Source organism: Centroberyx affinis, unplaced genomic scaffold (assembly GCF_046629955.1).
Source record: "Centroberyx affinis isolate AG114_WGS23_722 - 3 ecotype Tasmania unplaced genomic scaffold, CSIRO-AGI_Caff_v1 ptg004902l_1, whole genome shotgun sequence".
NCBI classification, from domain to species: Eukaryota; Metazoa; Chordata; class Actinopteri; order Beryciformes; family Berycidae; genus Centroberyx; species Centroberyx affinis.
In genome coordinates, this window is record NW_027282404.1 from 266,536 (window position 1) to 284,813 (window position 18,278).

General features: G+C 44.6%; 1 protein-coding gene across 1 annotated transcript in view; it reads left to right on the forward strand.

The window, feature by feature from the left end:
- LOC139666272 (zinc finger protein GLIS3) overlaps positions 1–18,278 on the forward strand; it is a 71,549-nt gene that overhangs the window by 34,612 nt on the left and 18,659 nt on the right. The window contains exon 6 of the mRNA XM_071545446.1: positions 17,460–17,621. Within this exon, the coding sequence (XP_071401547.1) occupies positions 17,460–17,621 (162 nt within the window). The remainder of the gene's footprint in view (positions 1–17,459; positions 17,622–18,278) is intronic.

An 18,278-nucleotide genomic window follows, 5' to 3' on the forward strand; every position in this document is an offset into this window, starting at 1 on the left:
ACATCTGAGGTGAGCGTTGATTGAAGCCAAAAAGACACACACTCAACTGTTGCTGCTGTTCCTCCTGCTTTGCTTCACTCCAGGGTGTTAGTGTTTCTGCCTTCTTGGCTCCGCATAAACTAGAAATTTGGAAGTAATTTGCTGTGCTGTACGTGACCCAACTGTTAATTCTGCTTTTACAGAGTGCGTTGCATATGTATTAAAGGCTTTCATTCGTCTTTTTTTTTTTTCTGCGTATTGGAGCGCTGCGCGGGTGTGTCTCGACTCGAGCGAGCGAGCGTTGAAGTTACACTCGGAGCGACACGCAGGACAGGACAGCAAATAGACGCTGAGCGAATGTTTGTGTGTGTAAGTCTGTGTGTATATATACAGTATAGGTGTATGCATAAATGTAGCATTGTGAAGGTGTGTGTGTGTGTGTGTATACGGGTGTTTATGTGTTTGTGTTCGGAGATGTTTACCAGATGTGAACACTAGAACAATTCGGCTCAGTGTGGACGAGCCACTGGACTCTGTCTGGGGACATGAGGCGCTGTGAAACTCTGCTACACACCCTAACCTCCCAATCACCCTGACCTCAGGGGCACACACACACACACACACACACACACACACACACACACACACACACACACACACACACACACACACACACACACTCGGCCATGCAGTAATGTGAAAATAGGGATATTGTTTCCATTGACTCCCACAATAGGAAGTATTGATTCCGTGTACAGTACGCTGGATTGTAACGCTCTCACTTTTCCGACAGAACATAAACAGAAAAGTGAAATGTTTTCAGGCTTGAATCAACACGTCTAATCAGCAGGGGTTGAATGTATGTTGGTTTGGGAATTCAACAGATAAACTCGGAGGTCCAGGGAAAATAAACACGTTCTGTACGTGTGTTTGTAACTGTGTTTGTTTGCAGATAGTCTATGTGGGTTTTATAGTAAGTGGTATGTACTTATATAGGAATGCCTAGTGTGTGTGTGCATGTGTGTGTCTTGAGTGTGCTTGCTCATGCGTTTCAGTCTTGTTTTATACTTTCTGTGCTTTCTGGCCACTAACAGTGATGCCTGTTGTGTTTGTTGTGCTCATGCAATAGACAAAGGCATTCAAGAATTCCAGCAATTCGAATAGAGGAAACAGATGAGACATTTTGATTTAGGACCAAATGCTCTAGAAAAACCCGGGCTAATCCCTTTATTATCTTTCCAGCGGCAGATTCCAGTGGGCGCTTATGAGGCAAGGCTCTCCTCACATCCAAACATAACACTCCTCTCTCTCTCTCTCTCTCTCTCTCTCTCTTTCTCTCTCTCTCTTCTTACAGCTGCACAGCATTTGCTTCATGCCGCGTCTTGGCAGGAAAAAGTCATTATCACAACACACGAGTCGTATCCCGACCCCTGCGCTTGTCACCGTCCGTACCTGGCTAATATTTTAAGAAATTCCACGTAAAAAACCCCCCCAAAAAAACCCCACACAAAACGACGACCTCCCTCCATATGTAAACGGCTGAGTCCGAGGCACTTAAAAAGCTCTGTTAACTTTTAGAAGGTACTTTTTGGTTCCCCTTCTCCAATTAAAGCCGGCCCGGGGCTGTTGTGTGGGGCGGGCAGGCAAGCAGGGACACACGGGCGAAAAGGAAACAACATAATCTCCCCGCAATATCCTGTTGTGTTTCATGCCTAATTCGCCTGTTGTTTTAGTTTATTACATTTTTTTTCTCTTGTCTGCATAAATATTAAAAATATATCCAGTGAGAGCGGCCCTGACAGAGTCCCGGGCTTTGATATGGTTCTGGTTTCTCAGAGGCAGGTCCTGTGGATTTGAAGTGTCTGAACACTGGACTGTGAACTATGAAAGTCACATAAAAATCCATCTAAAAAACCATGGAAGCCTTCAGTGGAAAGGACAGAGCGTTTACATGGCAGAGTCACCTCAGGCAGGAGCAGAGCAATGTGCACTTTTGTTTATCTGGTCCTGAATTATTATTGGCATAGCAGTTTTAGTGAATTTTTGGTGAAATCTGACCAGGAAATAAGTTCTTCAAAACAATGATGTGATTTAAATGTTATTAACAGAAGTTCATGTATTATGTTGTGGTGGGATGAAGGACTGAGGCTGTGGTTCGAGGCATGAAAACTGATTTAAATTTAATTTTGCTGCTGTAATTACATGCAGAATATCAAAATTAAAATATTTCAGAAAGATGCAGTAATTTTAGCTTTTAGTAACAAAAGCACAGTTCAGATGAACAATGTGTAAATGGCAAACGTAGTGTTTAAATGAGCTGATTGTGGCTTTGATGCAGTATGAAGGCTGCATTTAGTATCTCAAAAAGGGCAAATTATTAATGTTTAATTAATTAGTCATTGTTATTAAGTTTTATCTAAGTGAAGTAAAGTGTTTTTATAATACACTATATATTTTTATGTCACAGATTAGAGAAATAAACATATTTGCGCTGCACCTGCATGGTATTTTTTTCATTATTTCAGAAAAAGTTCCTGTTTTTTCTGTCCGGGGTCATATTATTAAACTGTTGTATTTGACAAATTATTTAAAAACAAAAGGTGAATTCCTCCATAAAAGGGCAGATTTAGATTTAGGTGTTAATCATATGTGAGAGCCAAAAGCAAGACACAGAGCCACCCACCCGTTTCACAATGATAAAACACACCCAGCATTACCTGCTTAATGGGGCCTTGTCCAAACACATACATGCACGTGCACATGCACACACACAGACACAAACACACACACACACACAAACACATACACACACTCAACTCAAACCACTTGTTGAAGGAAAGTTGGATGCCGAGACCTGCTGGAAAAAAAGCGTAGATCATGGAATTTCCTCTTTTTTCACTGGTGTGAAACCAGCAAACATATATATTTAGATTTATTAGACTGATTTTTGGAAGAGAGTGGCGAAATCCCTCGGCAGCAGACGTTGAGACATAGAGCGCGGGCCAGTGCCAAGATGGCGTGTGTTTTCGGGGGTAAATGGACTCTTTTGTGAGCAATCAGCTCAGACGCAGGAGATGAAACAGGGAGTGCCATTAGCTAATTAAAACTGAGGTTCAGCACATGACCCGACTTTTCCTCTGAATGCCGCCTGAAACCGGAGCTGTCTGGGCGCTGGGTGCGGGCGGCGAGTGACGTTGATATTAATGTGTTTGTACCCGTATGAGCCGCTGACACTCCGGCCTGTCTGGACGACTTAGACGCCACAATCTCTCCGAGTCCAACTCCGGGTCTGTGGCTCTGCAGCTACCTGCGATGAAGATGTATGGTCCTGGCTTCTCATCCAGATGGCCGGGCTTTGCTGGCACTTAGAGAGGCTCAAACACACACACACACACACATACTGCCAGGTGAAAATATCTCCACAGTGCCAACTTTTCAGGAACTAAGAAAAACAGCCATGAATTTAACTTGACGACCATGCAATTTTTAGTTTATGCAGTTGGTTTTGAAGTAGTTTCATAAGTCCAAGAGTTGTAGAATTTTCTCATAGAGGAGCATGTGATCTTTCAGCTCAAGTTAAAACATGAAACTCACCAAAATTGGAGTTACAAGGTTTTCACCCAGTAGACATGCAAGCATGCAAACACACATAAGCGTGCACATATACGCACACACACAGTGGCCTAATTACCAACACAAAAGGGTGAGGGGGACAATTTGTTTCTCAGGCTATACACACACACACACACACACACACACACACACTTCATGCATATACTTATTCCCTCCACTGTACCAGGAGGAGAGGGCTGTATGGCTCATTTAAAGTAGTGTAATCAGGGTCAATAGGCGAGAAAGGGCACTGATTCAACATGTCAGGAGTAACTGCATGATTAGGAAACAAAGTAGCGAAACTCTGTTAAATTGGCACAAACGCAATGACCCAATCAGGCCCAAATCAGGAACTGGCAGGGTGAACTTGTAGCACTTTATCTGAAGGTCCAGTGCCTTTGCTACCTATTCAATAATTTTCATAATTAACGCTGTCAGTCACTCCCCAGTCAAAAAAAACAAAACAACAGGTAGCTAGATAGTCTAATTTCTTATACAAACCCATAATCTCATCCTGTGGTTATCTTCAGTCTTCCTGTCAGATCCGCTGTGCCACTTGGCAGACCGGCCGTCATGCTAATAGTAAGGCAACACCGTCCATATGTGATATTCGCATGATGAAACTGCTGGCAGAGAGGCTCTGCGACTGATGTTTTGGCGCAGGAATGAAAGCCCTGGATAGATGGATCTTGCTTGTTTTCCTTGTCGAGTGGGCCAGGCCAACTTCTTGTCAGGCCGTAAAAGTTTTCCAGTCAATCTTTTGCAGTAATGCAATCCAGTACTCTGCATCTCTCTCTCTCTCTCTCTCTCTCTCTCTCTCTCTCTCGCTCTCTCTCTCTCTCTCTTTCTGTCTCCCACTATCTGTCATTTAGATCTGTTTTGATAAACTCACCACTTACCAAAACAACTACAAGTTATGCCGCAGTGTTGTCTCTGGATCTTTTTGGACCTCACCTTAAGGAGGCTTTATTGTGAGAATTAAAATTTTCTGCTATTTATATACATATAAGATCAAAGATGTTTAATAAAGACATTCAATTTAGATTTTGTTTGAGTGGTTAAAATTAAAGTTAATGCATTTTTAAAAAAAATCATCCTTTTTTACAGGCTGTTTCAGAGTAACTCCAGTCATCGCATCTGTACTTGGTCCTGATCGGTTCTCCTCACTAAACTTTCACTAAAATCCTTCCAGTCAGGAGGCTTGCAGAATTTGAACTGGCACCCCAAAAGGAAAGCCTTCACTCAGCAAGATAACCTCATTTGAATTAGAGGAGCTGGTGTTGTCAAAATCCAGTATCATGACTGTTCTGCCTCTGACTTAGTCTTCAAATTCATTCAATAAATACAATTGTATCTGAACTACATTTATTTGCAAAACATTATCGCGAACCATAGAATATTTGAAAACAAAACTATAAAAACTGAATAATATGCAATATAAATAAAATATTGTAAACTGCCACAATGAAATCAAGCCACAAACATTAGGCGCATAAAACAGCTACCCAGCTACCTTGCTTTCAACCACATAACCAGGTATCAAAGCATGAAGGATCTACTAAATTGCATTTGTCTGGAATGCAATATTTTGAGTTTGCAATTTCCTTAACATTTAATCACACTCCGGTATCGGAAACCTGAAGACCCGGGGCCGCGGCCGGCTATACATTGCACAGAGATTGTGTCATAATTGTGTCCCATCCAAAAACCATAATCAGTTTAACCTCTCTAGTGAGCCAGATCAGTTTACTAATACATAGGAGAGATGAAGCCGGGGTTCTGCGTTCTGGGTCTCCGTCACGTTCAGGGGGCGATTGCAGGGATGCAGACCCAGGTCCGTGCAGCAGAGGAAGGGAGAGCTGATGGACAGGAGTGCTGGGATCTCCTGCTTAGGTCATGGGCCTTTTTAGACCAGAATACTCCCTTAAATACCCCCTAAAATGTTCCCTAGTCGTCAGTGGTCGATAATAAGCTTCCAGGCTGTACACTGTCATGGATCATGTGCATTGTGGAGGCGTAGTTAACCGTTTCTTTGCTGCAGTCAGACAGATAATTATAGCAAAAAAAAACATGTTTATGGCATTTTACAAGGCAAACACATAACAGATCCTTTCTCCTCCGAGGCGAGCATCCCGGCCCGCTCCTCACATTCAAACAGACACAATTTGTGCCACAGCAGCCACTCATGCAAACATACCCACCGAACCGCAGTGTGTGAGGAGGAGTGTGTGAGCTGGGTCTGTTGGGAGTGTGTGTGTGTGTGTGTGTGTGTGTGTGTGTGTGTGCTGGACAGAAGTAAATCTCTCAGTGCGTCCAGGTATTGATGTTGCTGGGTGTCAGCGTGGGAGAGTCCAGAGCAACATTCAACCCCCGACCGCCGTCACATCTCCCAACAAACAAGCAAACAAGACGGACATTTATACAGGCCGGGACCACGTCTACCTCAGGGCCAGACCACAACCCCAGGACTACAGTATCCCTCCACCCGGCCAGGCCCACACCACACCAGGCCAGACTAGGCGAGACCTGGAGCTAATATATATGGGCAAGCAAGTCGCTACCGTATAACATAAACACTAAGAAAAGTATGGATAAATTATGTAGCGAAAGATATGTTTATGTTTAGGGTGTCATGTTTAAATTATGCACCGCAGCGTTCTGTGGTTAGTGTGCCGGCTCTAATTTGAATGTTTTAGAAAGAAGTGAAGGCTGGAAGAAACAGAGCCAGAGAGGCAATTCAATTCAACTGATGTCATCCCAAAAAAGATTTTTTTTTGCCCAGAATTCATCGCGAGGAATGATGCATGACAGTGATGTGGTATGTGTTGAATGCGCACTTGAGAGCATTTTTTGAGCATTAGCGAAACCATTGCGCTCTTGAACGCTGACTAACAGCTGGCATTCAGTGCAGCAATTAGAGCTTTCAAGTTTCCCCCCACCAAAGTGTTTGTTACAGGTCAACCAGGCTTTCCATGCTGCTCCGCTAAGGCTTTATCTGTTTACATTGTCAAGACGAGCCTTCAATCTGCCTGCTGCTTTCAAATGACCACCAGAGAGAGAGAGAGAGAGAGAGAGAGAGAGAGAGGGATCCAAAGAGAATATTGAGGCATAGCTTGTGGTGATAAATGGTGCATAATATCAAAACAATAAGACTTTACCAAAACCACATCAAATGATTGATAATGGGAGAGAAAGGGAGAATGTGACAGCGAGAGAGGGAGAGAGAGAGAGAGAGAGAGAGAGAGAGAGGCCACATTGCTGTAACATCTTCTGCAGATGAGGAACATACTGTATCTTCTCAGTAGGACATATAAGGACACTGGTGCCCAGAATGATCTAATTTCTCGCTGCCCTGTTTTATGATCCATCGTGTGACTGGCACTATAGAGAACCTGATATTTAAGATGGGATTTACCTCTCCCCCATAGAGTTTTACACCCCAATGATCTCTAACTGTCTCCAGAAAGAGCGCTCTCGGTTTCTGTTCAACAGTTCACTTTCAAACATCTGTTTCACATTCGATCTGTTCAGCTTTGGAATTAGTTTAACATCGATGTAAAAAGGTTTATGCCGGGTTTAGAACCAGATTGGTTTCGTTATTTTATGCAGAATTACAGTAAAAGTAAGTATTCTTTAAGTCGGAGCAGATTCTTTTGGTTTTTTTTCTGTCTTTCCAGCTTTGCTTCCCGTAATGGCAATTTTTCAGACCGTGTAACGTAGCAACTGTCACTTAGATTGCACTGCATCTTTTTCAGAGGCGAAACCAAACAAAAAATCAGTATCACCGATGTGCCAATTTCATTTTTTAAAGGAATAAAGCCAAGATATTTAGATTAGGTCATGCGCAATTTAAAGTACAGCCGGGAAATAGATATTGTATATGAGAAAAATTTAGTATCATAATGCAGCCTGCGCTCTCACTGGCAAATTGTGTGAGGCCAGCAAGTGCCAGGCTCCGACTCGTATTACGGCTAACATAAACACATGTCTGATGAGAAATTTCAAGGAAAATATTCCATAAATATGAAAACGTTTACTGGGGAATACCAATGGACACTGGAACCTCAACATTTTTTGCCATTGGCAGGTTGCTTGAGTCCGTCGTAATTGCACAGGAATGGGGAGTGGATTTGCACTCAAATAAATGTGTTTTCCTATAGGACAATGAGCACAAGGCACATATTGGTGGTGAGTAGGGCCTGACTTATTAAACGTGAATAGAGACCCACTTACTGAAATGTGGTGAATTGATTTATTGAAATGTGAATGGATGGCGATGTGCTTAAGTGTGAATGCTGCATGATAAGCCCGAGCCTTGATTAGGGCTGACACATTGAATGTCTACTGCAGTCTGATATATTGCAACCAGCCATATCCACATAACTGGAAACTGGACCCTGAAACCCACAGAGAGCAAAAAAGAACACAACCTTGGCACGCTGCGGAGTGAACAAATCTAGGGGCACCGTGGCATCTCGGTTGCACCACATTTCTTGGGCAGCTGCTATATTACCCAGAAGGCTTTGTGGTCTGGTCCCCCTCCAGAGGGTTGCGTAAATGCCCTCTCTCCCCCTTCGCCCTGCCTGAGTCCTTGGGCTGGTGTTGATCACAATGCCATCTTGACCTATTGTTTAATTTTGCCGGCATGTTTTCTGTCTGAATATTATGGTGCCTCTGGCGTCAAGGTATTTGGCTTGGCAACCCACAGGGCTTCTGAAATGTTTATTTGTTGTCACGTCAGAGTTATAGAGTCGCCCAAACGTACGCTGCAGCAGGCGTGAGCCTTTAGACAGCTGTGTCAACTCTCGCCTTGTGTGGACAAGGAGCGGCTTGCCAAAAAGGGAGAAGGGCTCTTATTTCTTTACCTAACACATCTCTATCATACCGGATCGTTCCACAACACAGGGATATTTTTATATCTATTGTCTGGGCACTGTGACCTCGACCCTTGCGCTGATTACAATGGGTTGCTGATCCAGGAATTTAAAGTTACACTAGTCAAGATTGTTTTGTAAAAATACACCCGTCTGTGTGTCCTGGTGGTTCAGTGGCCGGAGGCGTGTACCATGTAACCGCAACGTCCTGGGTTGGAATCCGGCCTGGGACCTTTGTCACATGTCATCCCCTTCTCTCTCAACCAATCTTTCCTGTCCATCTCCATGGTCAACTTAGAAAAAAAAGGCAAAAATTGCCCAAAAAAAGAATCTTTAAAAAATACACCTGTTTTAAGTGGGGCTGCAGAGACACCGTAGATTTGCCCTATTTGCCCAAATGAAATTCTGGTGTTGGTATGGACACTGGCATGGAATCTCCACCCATAGGAAGTTATGAATCAACACTTAAAGGGAAATTACACCCTAAAACACTGTAGCACTGTTAGAAAACAGCTGGTGATGTGCCTTGCAATTCTGGGCCCATGTTTTTGTTTAGTAGTAGATTTGTCTTCACATTTCCACCCGTAACTGGTCAAACGTAGATGACGTGACATCATTGAGATATTTCCAGTGCAGATACAATGGAGTTTGATAGCAGAAAATTTTTCAACTATCTAAAACATCTATCAAAGAGCGAGAGCTTCTTTCTAGAGTCACCGTTTTGCACCGATGTCCAGCAATCATACAGGAAGAAATCCATCATAGAAGAGGCAGAGATTTATGCACTGACAGCAGCCTCAATAGACCAGAATGCAATCCAGCACAAGATGAGTTGTGTTGTGAGTAAGGGGTGCAACAATTTTTTTCTCTCACTCCTCTATTGCTATCGGTCTCTCCACCTACATGTTCAACCAAGTACAAGTTCAGGCTCGTTCTCTGGGGCTTGTCCAAAGTCATTCTGGGAAATGTAGAAAATCACTCTCTGAAGTAGAAGTAGATGAGGCAGGTTGAGGGAAAGTGGATACACAAATTACAACACTTCATCACAAAATAAAAAAAAAACTCCTTAAATACAAACTTATTATATCTAACAGTGTAAGAGCATCCAAGGGTGGATTTTTCCTCTAAGATCGAAATACAAATCTCCTAAACAGCAGTAAGCGAGCGCTCCATCGAGAGGAAGCTGGCGTCTCTCGTTCTCGTCCCTTTGGTATTTCTTGGAGCTGCCAGCATGCAAAGTTGCCTCGTGCAGCTTTCAGCTCATTCTACTGTTGCACTCACTGTAAGAAAAGAGCTGGGGAGAAGAAATGATAAATCAAATAAATGCCTAAAATGCAGAGGATAGAGAGAGAGATGAAGAGGAGGACAGGATTGAATGAGGAGAAGCACAGTAGATCTCACAGGAATGACACATGTGAGAAATGTAGGTGAATAGGTGATAGAAGGTATTGGAAGGAGAAAGCGATGGAGAAAGAGGAGAAGAGAGGAGATAAAGCAATTCACAGAGGGAGCCAATCATCACGCAGGATTATATTAGATAATCGTCCAACAAAAGAGCAATAAAGTGGATCAATTGATGAATTAAACATATTGTTATTGTGATAACGGGGTTGTTGCTGAATTGCCGTCCATCATCCCTCAATACCGCCGATATATAATGGAGTCATGGAGCACACTGAGGTATATAACACCCCATTGTAGGGTTAGGAGGAAGAGGAGCTTTTGCCAGACAGGGGTGAAAGAGAAAAGAGAGAGAGAGAGAGACAGAGATGGAGAGAGAGAGAGAGAGAGAGAGAGAGCGGAGGCAGGTGTGAGTGAAAGGTGCTGGACAGATTGAAGCCCTGGTGTCAGAGGAGGCCACAGCTCAAGCGCCCGTCAAACAGGATCCTGCATTGACTGCCAGTAACATCAGTCCAGGCGCCGGCTCGCAGCACAGATCATGTTTAGGATTTTCATTGCGTTCCCCCCAGTCTGTCTTTTTCATGGCCGGTTCAGATTACGTGAATGGGTTTATAATTAATGCCTTGATGGTTACTAATGGCCATGGCACTGGGAGCTTTGTAATGCACTCTAATTAGCCGTTAGAAATGGTTTGGGTCGCTAGTGAGCATAAACACACTGTCACGCGACAAAGCGGGAAGGCTGTTACAGTAGCCTTTCATCGAACGGCAGGTCATAGGATCATGTCCCCTCTCTAAAACCCCATGCCAGTACTTATCCAGTGATTATTCAGCCCATATGCAACAAATCTTTCCCATGAACACTAATATACTACTTAAAATATGTTGTGTTGTTCTGCACAAAGATAAAGTTCAGTTTTGCACAGGAGAGAACTACTGTTGTAGTTTTGTTTCTGTTACGTCCAAACACTGTCTGTTCTCACTGAACAGCCTTGATATGGATATGATCAGTCACTTGACTGCAATCTGACCCGGTGTTTGTTGGGAGTGGAGTATGTTTCAAAGGAAACTGTACAATTGGCCCATGTTCGTATGTGTGTATGTCTGTATGAAAATGATTTCTACACACCGTGTTCCTTTGACCAGAAGGAAAATTCAATATTCTGGGGAAACAGAGGGCGTAGGTTGGAAGCAGGTTCGGTTCACCGCTAACGCTGCATGATAACACACAAGAGATATCCTCTTCCCTTTCATTCCTCTCCCTCTCTTTGAGAACGTGACCCTATTTTCCTTTTTCCCTCAACCTGGTGAACCGGTAAACCCCGGGCTGGCCGGTTCAGGAGGAAATCACATCTTAGCTCTCTAATGTGATGCAGGGCTGCGGAGCTGGTAGACATTTGAATGCAGGCCCCTGAATCACAGCAGGTTAAGTGCTTCCATGAAGCCTCTCCATGTTGTTGTGCAGCGAGTCTAGCACTGTGCCAGGCCTCCACAACAGCAATAGGGGTTCAGATCCATCACTGCACTTCCTCCTCAATCTCCATCAAACAGCCTGTTAGAGGAACAAACCAGCTGGGCCGGCTCATTATGTGAGCTGCCTCATTTAGTCATCATAGGAATGCTTCCTGTTGTACCATCCGCATAGTTTTTAATCTGGCCCCCAAACTATGCGGGCATGAGTGCAAAATGGCTGTTCAGAACAATTTCTTTAGTCATTTACATGACTACTTCCTCCCACCAATTTATCGGCTGAGCTATCGCTCTGTTTGCTTGTTCGTTCCCATCTGGACAACAGTCGCTGGCTTTTAGTCATTTGCTGTGTGTACTCATATCTCACCATTCATAAATCAAGGCTTCTCAAAATTTGGGCGGAGCGCAGGAGAAGGGGGGAAAAGACGCTTGAAGGAAAAACAAAGCAAGTGTGTGTGAATTCATCTCCATCCAGCTCTGAGAAATGGAAAAAAGTCGAACGCTATCTTTGATTCAAATTAGGGCCCTATTCGCAACAGATGAGGCTGGCCGCTAAAAGGGTCCCGCTTGGCTGTGGAAATGATATGTGTAAACTATGTAATGCGAATGTTTTAGCCAAGCTGTGTTTAATTTTGTATCCTGACGAAGCGCATGAGAAACCTGCCTCTCCTTAGCTGTCTCGTTGAATCATATGGATATAATTTCATCCATTTACGTTTTTCTGCTCTTTGCTGTGGTTGCCACAGGGCATTTGGAAGCAGGCAGATTAAATGCACATGTTCCTCCCAGCCGCAGCCGGGCCACTCCGCTCCACAGCCTCCCCTCCGAACAGATCCTGAAGTGTTGGTGGTTTTCCTCATTGGTCAGAGCAGAGAAAGACACCTTGTGACAAACCAACTCACTTCCACCAGACTTTTTTTTCATACATATAAAGTACAAATGCTCAAAAGCAGCTTGTATAACTTTATAACATGTTTTATTCTGCAGTGTTTTCTTTTGCCACCAAAAGACATCCAGCTTTGGCAGTTAAGGAGCCTGGATGTATTAGGTAAAACCAATCAAAGTGGAAAACTGGTGGAGCTTGTTAGGCCCTGAGAGCCTTTGCTTTTACAGGGGGCCCTCTAAACATGAGTAATAGTGGATTTCATGCTAGTTAGCAGCCAAACAGTTGAATCCCGGCAGCTACCCATCATTAGTCAGAGGCCTGTTCTACAATTACTGCCCAAGGCCAGGGAGAAATATTGCAGTGTTGAAGGAGATATCAAAGGATTCCCTCGCGTCTGTGCTAACCCCAGAAAAGCTCGACTGTCAAGAGAGAGAATGCTGGAGATTATTCTTGGGAAAAATATGAGTTGTGCAGGTGATGACCTCGGCTGCACGGAGCACAGTCAGACACTTTTTCCAAAGAGGAGAACCTCTAGAGAAAATGCTTCCCTTACCTCTCATTCTCTTCTCTCTCTTTCTGTCTCTCTCCTCTCTCTGTTCATTAAAGCTTTCCATCAGACTTCTGTCCTAGATGTCAGCAGCCATGTTTTTCCCCAACACCCCTCTATAACGGCTGGTTTGTTCCCATCATCTGCTGCTCCTGCAGGTTGCTAATGAGCCGCTACATGTGAAGAGAGCCGTACACTGCTGCCTTTTAGGCCCGACACTGTTTGGCCTTTTCGCTGCCAGTCAGGAGTCATTTCCCATGAAGGCCTCAGGCGGGCCGCACCTCCACAACCCGCACGCTGGGCCCATAATCTGTCTGTTGTGATCAGCTGCCTGTCCACCCCTTCAACCCCCTTTTCGCCCCCTTCAGCCGTGTCAAGACCCGCTGTCACCCCCAATGTTTACCGAGCTACTGAGCCCCCCACTCCGGGCGAGATGGTGTCAAACGCAGCTCAAACCCCTCCACACTGCCAGCGCCTCTCCCTTTCGTGCGGTGATCTGCCGGTTTACCTTAGACGGAGCATTCAGGCAGGAAAGCTAAACATGTTTAAAGCAATTAATGTGATTAGCGCCGTCTAAACTGTTTTCATAGATAATATCAAAGGTAATATCTGTCCTGTGTGGTTTCAGAAGCCACCATGGCCCTCTGTTTGTACCACTTTAGTCTATGGGTCGTGTTCATCACTTTAAAAACGATTCAGGCTAATTTTAGGCACCTCCGCAGGGACCATATAGGGCAGATACTGACATGTGTCATTTTAACATGCATATGTCGTTCTTTGAACACTTTTATTAAAAGCGCCTTATGGTACCATGAGCGCATTACATTTTTAGTGTGGGTCACCTCAGTGGGAATCAAACCCCTAAGCCTGGCTGTATTAGTGCCATGCTCTACCTATTGACCTAAACAGGACCACATACTCAAGGGTAGACTTAGTGATTTGGGGGCCCTAGGCAAAGGCAAGCATGGGGCCTCCTGAGTCCCAACATTCACCCTTTTCAATCCATCCTCTCTGTACATTACCTTCAAGCTGAGGCTGAGCTTGGAGGCAGTGGTAATATTCCTAGCAGCAACAGTAACAACAGTTGATACTTTGATGAAAAAAGTTGTTGTCAAAACTGCTACTTTCCCCTTTGTTTTTTTGTTTTTCTGTGCTACTTGGGTACTTTAGCAGGAAATGGTGCAGTGGTGAGAAAACAAAGCTTAAAGTCGAGACAAAATTGCACTAGAAGTTAAGTGGAATAATAGCCCACTATAGCCATGACTCAAGATTTAAATATCTTTTATCGGAACATAACAAGGGGTGTTTTCAGAGTCAGTTTCTTTTAAACTGATGAAAAATAAGCCTAAAGCAGTCGCCTACCTCTGCCTAATTGTAAGACCGCTCCTGCACACATACTGTTAAAAACATTTCTGTTTTCACACAACTTCAATAAATAAGAGTAATACTGGATTCCCTCTGAGCAGCACTCTCTCAATGCTCAAATATCCAAAACTAAGTAGGCTTTTGACAGTCACTGAACTCTCTGAAAGACGCCATTTTAACTTGCAGATTGGCTGCACTAAAACATCTGACTGTAGCATAAACTTTCTCATGCAGGTCTTCTGAGTAATGCCCAGGCCCAGAGGTGGCATTAACTATTATTTTCCCAGCAGGCAGGAAAACCTCATGCTCAGCCGTCTCCCTGCTAGTCCAGCTCCCAGAGTAATAATACGCTCTACACGATTAACACGGTTTCCTCCATGGACCCCTAACTATAATTTAGTCCCAAATTTGTATTGCGGAAAAGAAAGCAATGAAAGAGTGATTATTTCCCTTATACATAAATACACACATTTGGCACGTCAATAATAGCCGTGTTTGTTTTCAAAACTCAAATGTTCGGCGCCATATTTCAGGAGTCAGCGTGGACCGTGTCTGTCATGACTGGCAAGTCAGTATGGATGTTCCTCTGCGCTGAGACTTTTATTAAACTTTCCCCTGCTCTCTTTCCATCCTATACATTTGATTAGCCTGACTCTAAAATAATATGGTTCCTCTGTACATTGTTTGCTCTGACACTTTTAGATGTTTTCCATGCCCTCGGGCTGAAGCCTGCACAGTATATATGTATGTGTGTGTGTGTGTGTGTGTGTGTGTGTGTGTGTGTGTGCGTGTGCGTGTGTGCATGTGTGTTGAAGCATCAGGGTGGGCCGGTCATCACGAACAACAGCGTTTCTCATGAAGCTAGTGAAATCTACGGCTTGACAGATCGTCTGACACCAGCACTCTGGGTTTCTGGGTGATATTTTCCCTCACACTTCATTCCTTGCAGCCTGCCTCATGGCTGCTGATTTGTGAAGTTTGTCTTACTGTCTAGTATTCCTTGTTTCTGTGTTGCTTCTGTCTGTGTCTTTGGCCATGTGTGGCAGAAGCAGTCAATCATTTAGGCTGTGATCGCATAGGACGCTTTCTGGAATGTTTCCGGGACGCTCCCTGGGTGCTCCAAGTTGAACATGACCAACTTAGCAGTGCCACGCATTACGTAAAGCGAATAGCTCTTGAAACGGCAGCAGAGCTCTTTGGCGAGATGATAAAACTCTCTGCGCTCTGTTCTCTCTAGGAGGATGTCATGTCCACATCCTCTGTTTGGGCTAACGTTCTCTTGTCCAGTTTTTCAACAATGTTACCCACTTTGTGACTTCAGGTTAGCTAGCTGAGGCTAAATAGACTGCTTACAAGTTGTTGTCAAACTCAGCATGAGAAAAAAGCATCCTATCTGATCAAGACCTTAGGATGCTGATCACATAGTTTCTAAAAAAGTTATAACTCACTGACTCAAAGGTCTCACAAACTCCAGAAGGACCTGTGTTTATGTTGCCATAAGTGGGCAGATAAGACTCTCATACTCATCTGAGACACACACACACACAGACACACACATCCGCACACAGATCAGACCGGTCACCCAACACGGCTCTACCATGACAGGCTTAGGTTTCGCCCATATTAAATGGAGCCATGGTGAATAGAAGGGGCTGCCTGTGCTGTGTGAGTGAATGAAGGAGGCAGCGATGAGCATTGAGCCCAGATGAGGCTGAAGGCCCATTAGAAGAATGGTGTCACTCTCTCCTTCGCCGTAACCCAGCCTGTTGTCAGCAGGCTTCACTAAAGGTCAGGGGACAATGGACAGTAGCAACCGCAGCGACCGCGTAACAGCTTGTGGACGAAGTCGTATTCACACGGAGGTCAGCTCAGCAATTCTCCTCCGCTATAGGTTTAGGTTAGATTTGACAGCGGAGAAGCTGTTGCCTCGGTTTAACATTTAAGGGGAAAATGAAGAACTTCATTTTTATGTTCTCAGTAGAATTTCATGAATGAATTCTACTCTGTTTCACACTTCAAACTCCTGACATTCTCACCATTCTCCACACTTCCTCCATCTCCTTCACTCTTCCATACCAACCAGTTAATAACCCTAAACCTTGTCTTTGAGCTCCCTGCTTCCCCCCCCCCCCCCCCCCCCCCCCTCCTTTTCTTCCTCTGTACCCTTTTTCTCCACCTTCACCTTCCTTCCACCTGTCTCCTGCGCCTCTCTGGCTCCCTGACCGGTACATAAAAGCCAGGCATCTGCAGCCCTCAGATAGGGTGACAGGTAAGTGGCTGCACAGAAGAAGGATCCTCATGCCAGTTTATTGTTGCGGCCTGTGGCAGTCAAGGCCGGGTATTGATGTCAAGCTAGCGTCGCTAACATCCTGCTGAATACCTAAATGGGATTAAACTTAGGTACATATAGGTTACATTGAACTATGCTCTCCATACTATGTACTGTACCCATACACTTAGTGACTCTATATACAGTAACATAGGGGCTCTTGCCTCGCCGACCAATCAGCCGTGTTGTCCGCCTACGAGCAGGAGTGGATATGCGAGCAGCCTCATCAATAACGCATGTGTTAACAAATCTGTGGTGTTCATTGGCTGAGTGGTCGGGATCAAATGGGCCGAGCTGGGTCGGACATGAGCTTGTTTACAGTCACTGTCACTTATCTATCTAATGTACCATACACAACTCACTCATCTCATATTCTATGCATTACGACCCATTAACCGCCGCTATACAGCAGACTCCAGTTTCCTCCTTGCAATGTAGATACGCCGGCGGCCTTGCGGCAGGTGTGGGTGCGTGCCGCTGTCCTTCACGTGGAAGTGTTGTTCTTGAGCTAATGGCTTTCAACAAAGGTCTCTGGAATGGCCGCGTAATTCAAGAGCCATGGAAAAAAAAATGCTCGCCCATGTTCTTGAGCGTCTCTCGTTTTCCACGGCCCGGCGACGTACGGCCCTTGTGCTGAACTTGTGGTGTGGAGTGAACTCCTCCAGCTGTGTGAGTGATCAAGGGATTCAGGGAAAGAGTGGGACAGCTCCTTTCTGAGTCACAGAGGTACATATTGTATATACAGAGCCCACATTGTAGCAGATTTTACCAGCATTGCCCTCATTGATCTCATTTTTTCTGCGTGTGTTTGTGTCTGTGTGTATGTGTGTGTGTGTGCATGCATGGGTGTTTGTTTATTTCCCTGTGTGTTCCGGTGCATACCTGCTCCATTGCGCTTGTGTTTATGTGTCTGTATCTGTATCTGTGTGTGTTCATGCATTCCTCTGTGTGTGTGTGTGTGTGTGTGTGTGTGTGTGCCTCTGTCCTCCCTCCACAGTTCGAGGGCTGCAACAAGGCGTTTTCGCGTCTGGAGAACCTGAAGATCCACCTGAGGAGCCACACGGGGGAGAAGCCCTACCTGTGCCAGCACCCCGGCTGCCAGAAAGCTTTCAGCAACTCCAGCGACCGAGCCAAGCATCAGCGCACTCACCTGGACACGGTCAGCTGCTCAGTCTCTGCTCTCTCTCACCTCCCACTGTCTCACCGGGGCAGATTAATGTTTAACCTGTCTCAGGCCGACAGCTCAAAATAGTCTGGGTTGTAGGTAACGCTCCTCACTGCATTGCAAGCGGGACGGCCTACAGTTTGCATAAGATTATGGAAACTAAATGTGTGCGCGCGTGTGTGTGTGTGTGTGTGTGTGTGTGTGTGTGTGTGAGATAGAGTATGTGTGTGTGTGTGTGTGTGTGTGTGTGTGTGTGTGTGTGTGTGTGTGTGTGTGTCAGGTCCAGGTTGAATTCACTCTCAATTCAGTCAACTCTTTCTTTCTTCTCTCAACTTTCCTTCAGAATGGAGGTATTGAATGCCATCCATCAATTACAATAAAGTAATAATTTAGAATCAATTGAAATGAAAGTGATTTGACTCCAGATGGACTTCACAGGGACGTGTGTGTGTGTGTGTGTGTGTGTGTGTGTGTGTGTGTGTGTGTGTGTGTGTGTGTGTGTGTGTTTGTCAGATCCAGGTTCAGTTCACCATTAACCCAATCCATTCAAGATGTGGATTTTCCTTAATATTAAAATATTGAAAAACTTACAGCAAGCCACAAGAATATTGTTGATTTGTGGATAATTGGTGAAGATTTACAACTAGGTAG